The sequence below is a fragment of the Ipomoea nil genome, unplaced genomic scaffold (assembly GCF_001879475.1).
Source record: "Ipomoea nil cultivar Tokyo-kokei standard unplaced genomic scaffold, Asagao_1.1 scaffold3170, whole genome shotgun sequence".
Lineage (NCBI taxonomy): Eukaryota > Viridiplantae > Streptophyta > Magnoliopsida > Solanales > Convolvulaceae > Ipomoea > Ipomoea nil.
Genome location: NW_017619598.1, coordinates 2,453,929 through 2,471,785, shown reverse-complemented (window position 1 = coordinate 2,471,785; position 17,857 = coordinate 2,453,929). Strand labels below are relative to the sequence as shown.

The window sequence follows — 17,857 nt, the reverse complement described above, 5'->3', positions numbered from 1 at the left end:
GATTATCCTACTTCTAACTTGTATCTAGTTGAAACTCAAAGGGTGAAAAAGGTTATTGATAAAGCAACTGAGTGTTTTGACATGTTCATGAGTGATATGGAAAAACCTATGAAAGTAAAATTTGACAAATATTGGGGGGAGTGTAATTTGTTAATGTCTATTGCATGTGTTTTGGATCCAAGGATGAAATTAAATGGTATTAAGATAACTTTTCCCTTATTGTATAAAACACCAACTGATGTTGAAAAGAATGTGGAGAAGGTGAAAAAGGCATTAGAAGATTTATATCTTGATTATGTGAACTTGTATAGTCAAGATGCTTCTTCTACTAGTGGACATAGTGAAGTCAATGTTGAAAGCAGCACTCTAGTTGATGGTGGACAACAAATGGATAAAGGGATGCAAGAAATATTGAGTATGGTCTACCAAAGTCAATCAATTCCTCTTATGAAATTAGAGTTGGAGACTTATCTTGAGGAAAATCTTTTTATTAGTTCTTCTACTTCATCCTTTTGTGCCTTGGCGTGGTGGAAAAATAATAGTCCAAAGTTTAAGTTTTATCAAAGATGGCTTCTGATATACTAGTTGTTCCTATTTCAAGTGTGGCATTTGAATCCACATTTAGTGCTGGGGGAAGAGTCATTGATGAATATCGTGCTAGCTTAAATGAGGAATCTATTGAAGCTCTTATTTCTGGTGGGGATTGGCTTCGTAACAAGTATGGACTGAAGAAAAAACAAAAGGTAAGAATCTACTTATTACTTTAATATTTTATATTATTTTATATTACTACTTGTTACTTTAATATTTATGGTTTATGATTTATGAATTATGAGCACTTGAACTTGTAATGGACTTTATTATTGATTCTCAATTTTTTTCATTGTGTCGGGGAATTCTGGACAAGAGGAGATTATGTTGAAGCCATGACTTGTTTAATTTTATGTTTGAATACTATTGTTGTTATTATGTTTAATGTTTCATGTTTGTATTGTGGACTTATGATTTTTGTTGTTGTTAAACTTGTGAATTTATGATGGACTTTTGTATTATGGACTTGTAGACTTGAAGTTATCAAACTTGTATGATTTTTGTATTATGAACTCCTACTTATTAAACTTGTGTTGTTGGACATTTTATTATAAAATATGAACTTGGTTTTGTAGTTTATGATTATTAGTTGATTGTAATTTAATATTTTTTTTTATTTTTTACAGGTGTATATTAAAAGTCTTTAAAATGTAGACTTTAAATAGACTTTGAGCCTATTTAAATATTCTCAAAGCCTATTTAGAACCTACTTTGAAGCCTTTTCAAAAGCCTATTTAGTAAATATGCTTTTAAAAAGGCTTTAGGCTAGGCCAGGTCTACTGCAGGCTCAGACTTGAGCCTAGAAAAAAGCCTACATACAGGTCCAGCTTAATTTTTAAAAGCCTGGCCTGGCCCATTTCCACCACTAGATAAGGGCATAAATGTACTTTCAATCTTTCTTGTTTGTTACAAAAGCGCCCTCCACACTCTGACCCGACATTGTCAGAAGTTGTAAATCACAGTAATTCAATGGCTCAGTAGACAGGGTCAAATGCCGGTGCACACAAGAAATATGCCCACTTTAGACATAATTCCCACACTGCTGCCGCCGAGGTTCGAACCTTGGTCTCTTCTCCCAAATACTGTCCACTAAACGATTGAACTAAACCCATGCAGGTACAACTGACTCCAACTTATTTAAATAACTGGCAGTCTTCCCCTTTCAATGCAATGTCACTTTCCACTTTCTCTCTAAAATGAATAAACAAATCAACCCCTTTCCATATCTTCTTCACCCGTGAGCTCTCTTCACGAAATGGTATACTGCAAGTGCATATACATCTCTCTTTTAGACGTCTCTCTAACATATTTATATGAAATATTTTGACAGTTAAGAAATGTTACATGCAAGTTACAGTAGTTCAAAACTCCAACTTTCAATATATATATATATATATATATATATATATATATATATAGAGTGAAAGGTTCCCGTGCGGTGAATGCTTCCCGTGCGGATGTGCGTGAGATTTGTACTCAATGTGCTGAGTGTTGTGCTTAATGTGCCTGAAATTTGTACTTAATGTGCGTGAATGTGTAAAATGCAGCAGAAAATATTGATGACAGCTTCTTCCCCATCCCCAGTAGGCAGTAGCCATTTGCCTCCTCCCTGATGATGATGATGCGGAGGCGAGCTATGGTGGTTAAAAATTATGGGAATAATACAACAGAAATTCACACTTAGCTGCTGTGCAAATTTTACTGTGCATGCATCATTTATATAAACATTCAACTGCACTGAAGGTAGCTGATAATCCAGAATCCATGGCCAAAATTGAAGGAAGAAGTAACAAGAAGCTTGGGCGTTAATGTGCGTGAGTTTCTGTTCTGCTTCCTTCTGAGCTCGTAATTCTAATTCTGAAATACGCACGCACATTAAGCACAAATCTCACGCACATTAATTCATCAGACATCCGCACGGAAGCAACAAATGCACCTGATCCCTTCCATATATATATATATATATATATATATATATATATATATATATATATATATATATATATATATATATATATATATATTTTTTTTTTTTTTTTTTATTACAAAGGAAGGGGGATACTCATACAATCTATGCCTACACTAATGCTCGAAACCTAGACCTCCCACATAAAGGAGCCATTCAATACCAGTGGACCACAAGCCACCGGTTATATATATATATATATATATATATATATATATATATATATATATATATATATATATATATATATATATATATATATATATATATATATATACACCCCACACGCCATTGGGAAATAATAAAAATGTACCTTTGTAGGATATGTACTGCATGTAAACAAAATAATAAAATAATATATGTATATATATTTATATCTTTATGTATGCGTCGTCCATGCAAAAAGAAATAATATATATGTACATGATAATATATACTTAATACATGCCATGCATAATACGAGGAGTACGAACCCATCCGAAATTCCGAATGACTAAGCAATTACTATTCAATATTCATTCCATGTACTTAACCAACCATGTGAACATACTAAAAATGGGAGGAGCGCTTTGAATAGCGTCCACATTCACCAGTCCATGACCTGAGATCCTGCTTGACTTCTTCAACCTTCTTCATCCAATTGGACGGAGAAGTCGGACGTCCGGCTACTTTGTCCCTTTGAAGGGAGAAAATTGCCGGTGGGCTTCTTCGTCCAGTTGTGTCATTTTTTTATTAATTTATATTTAATTTTTGAAAATTACTTTACCTACTATATATTACATTGAGCTTAACTGCAAATTAATTAATCTGATTGTACAATTTAAAAAATTATTACCTAAATTGCATAAGAATGAGGAGCGAAATTGTCTAATTGAAACTTTTTTAATTGAATAATTCAATTACATTTTGACCTACGGTTAAAGACTATATTTAACTCTTAATCTCTTATCCCATAATTTTACCAACCTATACAGCTTTATGACCAGAATGTGTTAAAGTATATTTATATTATTTTTTCCCGTAATCAAATAGACTATTTAATTATTTTGGTCATCAATGCAAGTTGATGTATTAGACCGGTAGACCCAGACACAGTCAAGTGGTCAACGTACAATTAATTAGCTTTCCCATCAAAGGCATTCAGCAATAAAGAAAAAGAAAAAGTTCACACATTATTGCGAAAAATGCATGAAAGGGATTTTAAAAAATGAGCGTACTCACTGTCCGGCATATTAACTGTGTAGATCATATCAAAAAGTACATTATTTATGTATTAATTAACAGGGCGTTTGATTAGAAAGAAGAAATTAGGGGTGAAAAGGGAATTATAATTCAGTGGAAAAAAAATAAGGTGGAATAAAGTAGGAATTCAAATTATAGTGTTTGTTATAGAGGAATATGATTACAGGAAATTGAAATGAAATAAGTTATACAATGACTGAAATGTCCTTATTATGTAATAATAATAATATTAATAATAGTAATAATAATAACAACAACAACAACAACAACAACAACAACAACAACAACAACAACAACAACAACAACAATAATAATAATAATAATAATAATAATAATAATAATAATAATAATAATAATAATAGGATGATTTAGTTAATTGTGAAAGCAATTTCAATTTGCTTTTGTTTATTGGCGACAATTGGCGTTGAATCATTAATCCAAATGGAATCTGGAATGGTCATTTGCATTTGAAGGGCAAAAATGTTTTCACAGTTTCTTCTTTTCTCCCATTCATCCCCGAATTACAATTCTTGGGGGAGGGGGTTTGAATTTTAATTCAGCAAAATCCAACCAAACAACGTGATTGATGAGGCATTCACTGAATTACAACTCAATTACAATTGAATTACACTCAACCAAATACTCATTATACAAAATAATATAGTTTCAGTACTTAAATAAAATATTTTTTTGGTATATTGTTTGTATACTGCATGTATATTATTTGAAAGTGTGGTCCACCCTGGTGTGTGGACAAAAATGATTTCTGCCTAAGTAGGTAGGTATGAAAACATGACTTCCACTTCAAATACAAAAAAAGAGAAAATGCATTCCCACTGTCTATGTCAAGTCCCTTTTTCCACCAATTCAAATATATATATATATATATATATATATATATATATATATATATATATCTGTCCTAGTGAAGAATTGGCAGCACAAACACCACGTTGTAGCTTAGCCAAATGGGAGACCAGTCCAGTACGCCCACACCCTCCGTTTCAGTTTCCTTCTTTGTCTTTTATCTACTCATAATATTTCTTCACTTAGCTCAAGTGGAGACCAAACCCCAACGACCCAAGTGCCCAAAAGAATTCCTTTGTAGCAACCGGAGCATTCCTACTTTTCCTTTCACAAATAAGTCACTCCCTCATTGTGGGTTGTTTAAGTTAGGTTGTAATGTTGTCTCAGGTCGTCCTACACTAGAATTAGATAGTAAGTTGTATAACACTATATATGTCGGGGAAGAGGATTTTGTGATGCTTTCTGATCCAGTTCTCAGTGATCACTTGAAGAATCGAAGTTGTGATTCTTTCAACTTGAACTCATCTACTTCCTTTACCAATTCTTCTTCCATTTCATTTGAAGTGCCCGCAGTCCAATTCCTTTTCTTGTTCAAATGCAACCAAGGCTCATCACACCATAGTCGTCAAAAGATAGATGATTATTTTGCGGGATACAAGAGCTACCGTAAATGTAAAAACTTCACTCTATACTACAAAGAATCCCATCATATTATTCCCAAAAACAAAGTTCCTAAAGATTGTTCGCTTGTTCAATTGCCATTTGACAACTCAACCAAAAGCAATGATTTATTTGAGGAGTTAAGTCCTGAGATTATTTTCTTTTGGAAATTGTCCGAAAATTGTTCAGAGTGTCACTATAGAGGGGGCCAGTGCCAATCTGATAGCAACAACAATTTCAAGTGTTTAGAAGGTATGATATATAATTAAACCCAATTTAATATTGTAATATTATGTTCTGATTTTCAGTTTTTCACTCGGCCTTGATTTATTTTAATTGTAGAAAATCGCAATATGATTGGTAAAAAAAGAAAGGCGGACGTGAATGGAATAACAAGTAAGTATAGACTACTTTTTTCTCAAACATATTTAATTTTAAAAATAGTCATGTTTTCTAACTTGTCACAATTGCATTGAATATATTTAATTATTGTTTAATCTTTTTATATATTCTACTATAGTGAAGTTGATGAATTTCAAAATCAAATACCTAAATGAATATGTAAATTTTAGAGTGTAATATGTATAGGGAATACAACATTTTTTATTTGAAAAAAAATTGACCAATCTATCTAATGGTTTTGTTGGAACTGGGTCCACCATAAACCGGTTCCAGAACATGATAAGAAAATAGTAGTATTATTACCCGTGGCACTAGGCCCAAAATATTACATACAAAGCCGGAGACACCGGCCCAAAATGACGGTCTAAATAATAAATAATACCAGCTATAGCCCTAATAATGAAATAAAAACAATAATGTTACCGCTAAGAGTCGTCAAACATGGCGTATCGGCGGGAGAGAGAAGACTCAAACCGATTAGAGAATTCAATTCATTCAGTTACGATAGAATTGTGATACAAAGTATATCTGTAACAAAACTAAAACTGCTCCTAATAACTAGGCCTCACCAAGTCAACTACACCTAATACCATATAATAAAAACATATGCTAAAACAACAACAATAATAATAATACTAACACACCCCCTCAAGCACAAGGTTGGTGAAGCACAACATTGAGCTTGTCCCGTAGAGTGGCAAAGCGAGGCGCTGGAAGCGGTTTAGTGAAGATGTCAGCTAGCTGATCTGTAGTAGAGATGTAGTTGACGATGAAGTCCCCAGAAGCCACTTTGTCCCGAACAAAATGGTAGTCGATCTCAACATGCTTAGTGCGCGCATGAAATACCGGATTTGCGCATAGATAAGTTGCACCAAGATTGTCACACCATAAGTAGGCAGGTTCCCCAGAGTGTAGACCTAACTCCTGTAACAAAGAGACAACCCAAGTGACTTCAGCGGATACGTCCGCCAGGGCTTTGTATTCTGCTTCTGTGGAAGACCGAGCGACAGTACGTTGCTTCTTGGATAACCAGGAGATGAGATTGGAACCTAGATAGACAGCAAACCCACTTGTACTCTTGCGATCAATAGGACACCCTGCCCAATCAGAATCGGAATAGGCCTGTATGCGAGTGGAAGACAACGGTGTGAACCGTAACCCAAGAGAAAGAGTCCCTTTAATGTAGCGCAGGACCCGTTTGACAAGACCCCAGTGTTCAGTCGTTGGTGAATGCATAAACTGACAGAGTCTATTCACCGAGTAAGCAAGATCTGGCCGAGTGATGGTAAGATACTGGAGAGCCCCGACCACACGTCTATACTGAGTCGGATTCTCAAACGGCTCATCAGACGGAGTAACTGACTTGGTAATAGCTGCTGGTGTGGCAAGTGGTTTGCAATCAACCATTCCAGCTCGCCCTAAGAGATCGGTCATGTAGCGCCGTTGTGAAAGAATGATACAATCACCATCGGAAATTGTTTCAATACCCAAGAAAAAATGAGGAGCCCCTAGATCTCGGATTTTGAAAGCAGTTGCAAGACTTTTCAATAGAGAGGCGACCAGATTAACATCATTTCCCATCATAATAATGTCGTCAACATAGACGAGTAAGAAAACCCGAGAATCCCCAGTCGTGTAATAGAACAGGGAGACATCCGTTTTGGAGGATTGGAAACCTGCAGACAACAGAAAATCGTGAAGACGCTTAAACCAGGCACGTGGGGCCTGTTTTAAGCCATATAGAGACCGCTGAAGAAGACACACATGTCCGGGATTGGTAGGGTCCTCATACCCCGGAGGTTGCTTCATGTAGACGGTCTCTGCCAGGTGTCCGTTCAAGAAAGCATTATGAACGTCAAGCTGGCGTAATGTCCATTGATTGGACACTGCAAGGGAAAACAGTATACGCACAGTAGTGGGTTTAACCACCGGACTGAACGTGTCGAAGAAGTCCTCTCCAGCCACCTAATTAAACCCTTTGGCAACGAGGCGCGCTTTGTAACGCTCCACTGTGCCATCTGACTTACGTTTGGTGCGGAATACCCACTTACAACCAATAATATTCATATGAGATTCAGGAGCTACAAGACGCCAAGTGTGATTATGAAGTAGCGCATTGAACTCCTGATCCATTGCCTCACGTCAGTGCGAGTGACCCACGGCTTGAGAATAACATGTTGGGTCTGTGGTGGCTGTTAAGGCGTGGAACTGTTCATCCGAGCCTTTGGTCTGATGACGTAGGCGCATGACATGATCCCGACTCTGTGGCACAACCCTTTTTCTGCGGGTCTTGGCCGGTGCTGTGTGAGTGATAGCCAGTGCAGGTGGCTCTTGTGCCAAAGGCACGGGTTCCGGCTCAGTGTGACGTAGGACCTCACTAGGTGCCACTTCAGGAGAAGTTGCTGAAACCACAGGGCCCGAAGCCCAAGGTAGAGCGGGAATGGACGCCTCAGTAGGTATATGTCCTGTAGAAAAGGGAAACATAGTCTCGTCAAATCGGACATGACGACAGATATAAGTTTTCCCACTCGCCAGATCAATGCATCTGTAACCCCTAAAGGTAGGTGGGTAACCTAGGAAGACACATGGGGTGGACCGGTATTCTATCTTATGCCTGTTGTACGGGCGTAGATATGGAAAACACCGGCACCCAAAAACACGAAGGAAAGTGTATGGTGGTGGTATTTTGAAGAGACGGGTGTATGGAATCTCAAAGTTTATAGCTGATGAGGGTAAGTAATTGATTAAGCAGGATGCTGTTTCAAAAGCATAGTCCAAGTAATGTTGGGGGACTTTGCCTTGTGCTAACAAGGCAAGACCTATTTCAACTATGTGCCTGTTTTTGCGTTCTACCAGTCCATTCTGTTCATGGGTATAGGCACATGACTGGCGATGATTTATACCAAGTGTTTGGAAAGTTGTGTGTAACTTCCGATACTCACCCCCTAAATCGGATTGAATAGACTTGATAGAGCGCGAGAACTGTCGCTCTACCATGACACGAAACAAATAAAAAATTTTATAAATGTATGATTTCATCCTTAATGGATAAAACCAGGTGAAGCGTGAAAAATCGTCTACAAAAAGTACAAAATAGCGAAAACCATTTGTAGACATTACAGGAGATGGTCCCCATATATCTGTATATACTAAGTCTAGTACATTTTCACTAATATTGGGAACTTTATCTAATTTAAACCTTGTGGATTTGCCAAGGTGACACGCAACACACGACTCCATGGGCTCGTTTTTATGTGGAATGACCAGGCATTTTGGGAGGATTTTATGCAGAAGCTGCTTATGTGGATGACCAAGCCTACGGTGCCACACAGTGGGAGTGGCCCGGGAACTGACGAACGCTAGATGACACCGGGAGACCGGGAGTTTGTATAGCCCGCCAGCGGTGGGACCCTTAAGAAGAATTTCCTTGGTTGTTGAATCCTTCACAAAAAACAACTAGAGTGAAATTCAACGAATACATTATTTTCAGATGTGAATTTTTGTATGGATAACAACGGAACAGACAACGACGGAACGTGTAATATATTAGACAAAGATAATGGTTTTGAATTGGACGGTAGAGATGCATGACCGACTCGCGAGATCACCAAACCTGCGCCATTACCAACACGCAAGACGTCTGAACCCGTGTACTCGTCCGAGTGACTCATCATCCCTGCATCCGGAGTCGCATGGGCAGTCGCCCCAGTGTCCAGATACCACGCGTCGGAAGGAGCAGCGGTGGCCGGTACGGACGAAGCATCGCCGGAGAGAGCAACGTGGGCCTGTGCCGGTGGCTGTGTATTATAACGTTTGAAGTAGTATACCGCCGTGTGGCTGTGAGACCTGCAAATCTGACATCGGGGTGCTCCACGACCACCACGGCCACCACGGTTTTGCCCGCCACGGTTGCCACGTCCACCACGGCCTTGCGGATTGTGCGACTGCCTGCCACCACCGCCGGATTGCTGCCCACGTCCGGAACTAGCGTACATCGCCGTGAGACTGCCAGGGTCGTTTGCTGCCGGATAATCGTCCACGAGTATGAACTCGTGGGCTTGGAGATGGTCGGAGAGGTGTGCCAATGTGACTGGATTGCCCGAAGCCGTGAGGGAAACCGCCATGGCTTTAAGCTCCGGCCTTAAACCCCTGAAAACATAGAGATTTTGTTCGGTTAGAGATAATGGCCGGCCGGCCTGGGCTAGAGCTTCCACGAGCAGCTGTGCGCGACCAAGGTACTCGGCGGTGGAGGAGTGGCCTTGCCGTAATACTTGGAACTGCCCCAACAAGCTGAGGCAGCGCGCCTGACTCGAAGATCCGAGAGCAGTGGTGATGGCGGTCCAGACAGCGGCGGAGGTTTCCTTCCCGACGGCGAGATGGAGGACTTCATCCGCCATGGAGGAGACCAAGAGGGATACGATGGACTGGTCCTGCTTCTCCCAAGCCTTGAACGCCGGATTGGGGATGACGGAAGCAGTCGCGCCGGAGGCAGCGTTGGTCGACGGAACTGTGACGGTGGCCGGAGGACAAGGCAGGCTCCCGTCGACGTATCCTAATAGCTCTTGGCCGCGAAGGAAAGGAATCACCTGGGTGCGCCAAAACAAAAAAGTTGCGGTGTGTCAGCTTCATGCTCACAAAGTGGTGAGCGCCGGATAGTGCATTACCGCCGGCCGGAGACGGACTGCCGGTGGCGGAAGCAGTACTGTCGGATGAGCTTGACGACATGGCGCGGTCGGAGGTGGAAGGGAATATGGCCGGTGGAGGTTTACGGGTGAGAGAGGGAATAATTTTGCGAAGAGGAGAGAGAACCGATACCTGACTGATACCAGATTAGAGAATTCAATTCATTCAGTTACGATAGAATTGTGATACAAAGTATATCTGTAACAAAACTAAAACTGCTCCTAATAACTAGGCCTCACCAAGTCAACTACACCTAATACCATATAATAAAAACATATGCTAAAACAACAATAATAATAATAATACTAACAAAACCACCCAGACAAAATGGAGGTTGTGAACCTATGAATGATTTTTAAGGGAAGGGAAGAGACCCTATTTATATTATTGAAAGACTCACGGATGGTTGACAAATGTACCATATTAGGCAACTTTTATTTTTGGCCACACATGTATCCCACACTTCCATACATAAATGGATCTTTCTCACTTTAATATACAAGATCTCGAGTGCTTAGTGGTTTAAAACTTGTGTTGTTATTCATGAAGTTGTGACTTCAAACCTCATGGCACCACATGATTTATTCAATAAAATCAACCCCGCGTCCCATGTTCCCATCACTATCATAACAGGCAAACCCATACACAAAAACTTTCATCTTGATCCACAATATAATATTTTAATAGTTTTGTGTCCCTTTCATTTAAGACATTTCAAAGTCCCATTCACACTCATTCATACAGGAAACACTAATGAAAATACTGATAATTCCGTTATTTCCGTCTAGTAACATGCAAGGGTGGACATAATTGACACACTACGATTCAATGTTTAAAAATTATTTTCTCTTCCGGTACAATTCTATTATTTGTTTTTAGTTAAACAAATTGTTTTTTTCTTATTTTGTTTATAAAATTTTCATATAATTTTAAAATTCTTTCTTTTGTATTTAATTGTATTTTATATACTTTTAAACATATAAATTTTATATAATACTATTGAAATAATATTATGAAAAAATTGAAAAATCTAATTATTCGAATTAGACACATAAGTGAAACGTAAAATGGATTAATCTATATATAATCCTTCTATGGCATATGGTTATATATTTCACTAAACATCCCGAGCTAATACATCTTTTTAAAAAAAAAAAAAAATAAGCGAAGTGACATGTCACTCCCCGTAGTGTGACAAAGAATGAGCTTCCCTAGCTAGCTAAAGCGTGCTAGGCACCACCCTTCATAAATCACTTAACAAACAAGAACTTCATACCATCAAACAAACACAACTACAAGTTCTAGCTTTTATATCATCTACCACCAATCCTAACGCGTCATACAAGCCTCTCCCCGAATAGCAAGCACCACTTATTGGGAATCCATCAACACTTCCACCAAATCCATCATTATCTCTTTAAGTCAACTAAGAGCCTCATGAGCAGAGAACACATTGTCCCTCACATTGTCCCTCACATCATGTTTATCAGCCACAAACTCCCCCCCCCCCCCCCCTAGCATCTCGCAACACCCACATAACCCCCATGCAACATCGAGAAAAATAAATTTATGTATCAACATTAAGTTTGAGCATGCCCTTTCCCAGAGGAGTCCATCGCAAGTCAACTAAGAGGCTCACGAACCCCAAGCGCCTTCGCCTCACGAGCAGAGAACACATTGCCCCTCATATCATGCTTATCACCCACAAACCCCTCCCCCCCCCCCCCCCTAGCATCTCGCAACACCCACATAAACCCCATGCAACATCGAGAAAAATCAATTTATGTATCAACATTAAGTTTGAGCATGCCCTCTCCCGGACGAGTATCAATGGAATTCAAGTTTGAGCATGCCCTTTCCCGGACAGAATTCAAGTTATCCTTTCGAGAATTCCGCCCGGACGAGTCTATTAGGACTCTATGTATCTGAATCTGTTTAGAACTTCTTATCCCTGTCACACTGTGACTCTCTATTGTATATATTCACATCATCTGATCTCATTGAAATTAAGTTCAGTAAATACAATACAATCAGTTCTCATCTGGTATAAGTAAGCTAGGGTTTCTCTCATCCCTTTGGCTGACGGATCCCTTAATTCCTCCGAACGGACTGTTTCTGATGCTGCTATGTCGTCAAGTTCTTCGTCAATTGTGTCGCTATCAACCACACATCACTTCATCAGTACCAAGTTAACCTACAAGAATTATTTGTTCTGGCGTACGCAAGTCGTCCCGTTTCTTCACGGGCATGACTTAATGGGGTTTGTTGATGGTACAAAACCCTCACTGCCCGTTCTCCTTGCTGCCGACGCCATGCCACGGCCAAACCCCGCCTATGCCGTTTGGATGCGTCAAGATCAAGCTTTGTTGTCCATGCTTGTCTCCTCCCTCTCCGATGAAGTCATGCCAATAGCCGTAGGACGTCGCACGAGTCGTGCCCTTTGGGAGGCCATTGTCCAGACGTTATCGTCCTCCACCCGTGCCCGCGCGTTGAATCTTCTCGTCCAGTTGCAGGGACTGGACCAGGGTGATTCATCGATTGCGGATTACATCGGACGAGCTCAGGTGATTGTTGAAGAGCACTTAGACGTTGTCGTCCTCCTCCGATCCCGTGCCAGCGCGTTGAATCTTCTCGTCCAGTTGCAAGGACTGGACCAGGGTGATTCGTCGGTTGCGGATTAAATCGGACGAGCTCATGTGATTGTTTTTCCCGGCTTGAGACCGGAGTTCCGTGCCCTCACTGCTTCTCTCACCGTCCCCGTCGATCACGCTCCAGGAGTTGGCGAACTTCCTCAGTGCCCAGGAATTTATCTCCAGCCGTGATATCCCTATTCGTGATTAAATTCAGATGTTGGTACTCTTCAGACATGGATCCCGGATACACGGGCAATTAATCGCGGTGACGGTGCTCCAGGAGTCGCGGTGACGGTGCTCCAGGAGTTGGCGGACTTCCCGGATACACGGGCAATTAATCGCGGTGACGGTGCTCCAGGAGTCGCGGTGACGGTGCTCCAGGAGTTGGCGGACTTCCTCAGTGTAGGCCTCAGACATGGATCCCGGATACACGGGCAACTAATCGCGGTGACGGTATGGGTTTATCTATTAGTCATGGGCCGATTACTTTTTAATGGGCTCCAAGCAACACGTGGACCGTAGTCTCTTTTTTTATCGGGTGACGCGGAGATTCGAACCCATGACCTTTGACATGGCTCTGATACCAAATTGAAACATGTGCTCCATCTCAACTAAAAGCCTAAGCTGATAGTTGGATTGCAAATTTATGTTTATATATAGGCACAAGTGTCAAATAGGCCCATCTACTACTTTTAAGTGGTCAATTCCCCCATCAACTAAAACATAATCTAATTGGACACACTTACCTCTAAAAATTTGGCGATTAGCTTTTTTTGCAGGTTACCTCTAGGTTGCCACTCCACACTGCTAACATGTAATTTAATTTAAATAACAATGGTGATGATGTGGAATTTACTTCCTAATCTTCAACGAGAACCTTAGTCCAACAAGCGAACTAATTTCCGTTCCTTCAGTTTTTCATAATCTCCATTCTTAATAATTTCGGTTCTTTGCACATCTTCGCACATTGAACTAGTTTGTGAAGGTTGATGTAAAACATTGACCCCAATAGGCCATAGGAGGACATTGCGTCATTGCATACGTTAATAATAGGGGAGTGGGTTACATTTGATGATGATGATCTGAGACAGCCTTTTTACGAGGAATTGAATTACCAGTTACCAGGTAATGTGACACGCTAGTTCGACGCCTTCGCATAAGCTATTCGAACACATAAGGGCTCTCTATGATTACAATTCACTAGTAATCGACGCCTTCTCACTGGTATTAGTTTTGCGTCGGGAGTTTCGAATTAATCAAAATTTAGGAATTAACAATTAGGGTTTCGAATTACATATTTAGGATGGGGTTAATTTTGTTATTTTATTGCTATATGTCATCATTGCCACATAATCAGTGACCGGGCCAAGTTAGACTCTTCCAGAGGTATCCTGCAAAAAAAAGCTAATCGACAAATTTTTAGAGGTAAGTGTATCCAATTACACTACAAGAAAAATGCACATAGACAACGGTTAATAACCGTTGTCGTAGGGGTATAATTTCTGTTGTTGAAGCCGGTGTTGTTGTAAGTCCCGCGCATAGACAACGGTTTTTTAACCGTTGTCTTTTCTAGAAACGACAACGGTTTTTTAACCGTTGTCTATTAAGTGTTGTTGAAACCGGTGTTGTTAAAAGTCACGCACATAGACAACGGTTATTAACCGTTGTCTTTTCTACCAACGACAACGGTTTTTTAACCGTTGTCTATTAAGTGTTGTTGAAACCGGTGTTGTTAAAAGTCACGCACATAGACAACGGTTATTAACCGTTGTCTTTTCTACCAACGACAACGGTTTTTTAACCGTTGTCTATTAAGTGTTGTTGAAACCGGTGTTGTTAAAAGTCACGCACATAGACAACGGTTATTAACCGTTGTCTTTTCTACCAACGACAACGGTTTTTTAACCGTTGTCTATTAAGTGTTGTTGAAACCGGTGTTGTTAAAAGTCACGCACATAGACAACGGTTATTAACCGTTGTCTTTTCTACCAACGACAACGGTTTTTTAACCGTTGTCTATTAAGTGTTGTTGAAACCGGTGTTGTTAAAAGTCACGCACATAGACAACGGTTATTAACTGTTGTCTTTTCTACCAACGACAACGGTTTTTTAACCGTTGTCTATTAAGTGTTGTTGAAACCGGTGTTGTTAAAAGTCATGCACATAGACAACGGTTATTAACTGTTGTCTTTTCTTTAAAAGACAACAGTTATAAACTGTTGTCTATTGTGTGTTGTTGAAATCGCTTTTGTCACACCCATAAACTGTTGTCTTTTGTAGAAAAGTCAACGGTTTCTAATTGTTGTCTGTTGTAAAATAGACAACGGTTTTTAATCGTTTTTCACCTGCTTAAATTATAATCATATAAAAATAATAATTTATCCATTCACCATATGTTGCAAAATGTAGTTACATAATTGTGCACAAGCTAATAAGGTTCAAAATAACAAGTCAAAAGACTTCCATGACCAATTCTAATTATCATCCAAGTCATAATACTACTACACAAAAAAAAATTCCACTAACCAATTCAAGTCCAAATGATCACAACGTTCTAATGACCAAATCATACCTACTCTATATGACTTGATAGAATATCGGCCCATTCAGCACGCACCAGATCAATAACCGCTTTGTCATAATCAACTTGTTGAAACTACATGTAAAAAGTAAGAAAATAAATTAGTATAGATATAAATAATTTGCAATGAAATGCAAAATAAGTTAGGAGTAATTCGGAAAGCTCTCCAATCTGGAAGGTTATAGTACAAAAAAGCTAGACAGGAAACACTAAAATGGCATACTAGAGTGTATTCGAGTAAAATCAATGCATTGGCAATACTTTCCTAATATGAATACAAATGCCCCCAATTGACAACTACCATGTGGGATGGATGGCATTTATCAATCTACCAGTCATGCTTTGCCTACTTTCTATTTTTTTCTTCCTCAAGGCCCAAGCAAAATAAAACACATTGCATCCTCTATATAATGCCACTGCAACCAAAAATATCAATACCAAACCACAAGCACACTTTAATTTGTATATAAGGATTTTGGCAGGCAGGATTTTGGCACTTAACACCAAACCACAAAGATTAAGCACACTTTAATTTGTATATATCAATACAGTATGCTTTCCAGTCTTCCAAAAAGGAAAGATAAGAGATGAATTATCATTATTCATCACCAAAAAAGGTAAGACATTAAGAAAATAATTGCTGACCATATAATTTCAATGAACAACAAATCAGAACAGCACACTGATTCACTTATGCACATACAAACAGTTAAGCTCACATGATTCTTCATTTCATGACTATATGCTCATTTTAAATAATCACCTAATGCACTTATATATGCACATACAAACAGATTTTCACTTCAAACAGAATTTTCATGTACATATATACCAGTGCTTGAACAGAATTTTATCATCGAAGTCTGGCATATTCTCAATTAAAGTTTTCATGTACGCCATGACAAAGAAACCGCATTGGTTACTATCCGGTTGACGAGGAGCCTACGAATGTTAAATAATATTTGCATTACAATTTAGCTATATACAAACACTTATATAGTTAAAAATATGAAATTACCTTGACAATTTCCCAAGCAGTTTTACTGCGTCCTTTCTTTCCATTCGTAGAGGACGCATGGACCATTTTAATAGCCCTTCATATATATTGTTGATTATTCAGATTATGTAATAATAAATCGAAAGAATGAAATTTTAAAAAATTTAAAAAAAAAAAAAAAAAAAACCTAGCTTCAACCATTTGTTGAATCAGGTAGAATTGAACCATTTGTGAAAACCATTTTCTATAAGCTTTACCTTTGGCACCAATAACATACTCCACTGGTCCATACTCGTTTTCAATCTGCAGTAAACACAAAGACAATAATAGTTATACAATTAAGCCAATATATAATATAATCCATCTTCTTCCTTAGCTTCAATTCTAACCTGATTCATAATAATAGGTCCACCGTCAGGTTCAAACATTTTCTCCACTTTCATCATGTTCACAATTTTTTCAACAAACCGATGCATACCCACCTTGTTGTAATCACCATAGTTTAGTAAACCAGAATATATAGCAAAATATATATGAACAAATTAATTAAGTAGACAACCTTAAAAGGCTAATTGTCTGTTCTAAACTCAATCCCAGGCACAAATTTTAGCCAAACAGGGAATCCCCTGCACCACAATTCATACAATTAAGCTAGGATCCCACTTTACATGATCATATATAACTAAATGTATATGCATATAAAATAATCTTACCCATAATTCCATTCTCCACAAATATAAGGCCCAATGCGGTGATGAAGATACAGCCCTGCCTGATGTGCCAGTTTGAGAGCATTTATAAAAGCAAACAAGAAGAGAAAAAAGAGATGATTCGCTATAAGGATAATAAAGAATTATTGCTATGATTGGATAAGAGATATCTCTGGACATTAGCTTTTAAGAATCAAAAACCAGATCAGAATATTGGATCAACTTTGTAAAATTTCCAAAATAACCCTTTTTGTTTCCTTTATCTAATTGTTGGACATGCTAGTTTTGTTCACATCATACAAGTTCTCCAAATTATTTCAATAATATTTCATGTTGAACACACAGAATTAACATAATTAGAATGTTATTAGATGCAAGTAGTAAGCTGTGGTTTTTTCTATAAACATCAAAATTCAGAGTGGTTTAGAAAATATAGTGTTTGCATCTCAAAGTACATTTTGCTTCTTACTTTATTTATGAACCTGTATAAATCTTTTTGACAGATTAAATTTTTAATCATATAAATGAGTAAAGCAAATGTTTCTTTTTAATTGACATGAACAAATGCTAAATAGACAGCACTAG

General features: G+C 38.6%; 1 protein-coding gene and 1 long non-coding RNA gene across 3 annotated transcripts in view; one reads left to right on the top strand and one right to left on the bottom strand.

Moving 5' to 3' along the window:
• The first annotated feature begins 4,739 nt into the window (after positions 1 to 4,739).
• The window catches only part of LOC109167815 (LEAF RUST 10 DISEASE-RESISTANCE LOCUS RECEPTOR-LIKE PROTEIN KINASE-like 1.1), a 30,814-nt gene continuing 17,696 nt past the window's right edge, over positions 4,740 to 17,857 (top strand). For both annotated transcript variants that reach the window (XM_019316894.1, XM_019316893.1), the window contains exons 1-2: positions 4,740 to 5,518; positions 5,609 to 5,662. In XM_019316894.1, coding sequence (XP_019172439.1) covers positions 4,768 to 5,518; positions 5,609 to 5,662 — 805 coding nt within the window. In that variant the 5' untranslated portion in view covers positions 4,740 to 4,767. The remainder of the gene's footprint in view (positions 5,519 to 5,608; positions 5,663 to 17,857) is intronic.
• Positions 16,415 to 17,337, bottom strand: LOC109167816. Its single transcript, XR_002051913.1, has 6 exons — positions 17,276 to 17,337; positions 17,122 to 17,188; positions 16,952 to 17,044; positions 16,820 to 16,865; positions 16,584 to 16,659; positions 16,415 to 16,507 (listed from the first exon to the last, which is right to left on the bottom strand). It is a non-coding gene; the product is annotated as an uncharacterized LOC109167816 (long non-coding RNA).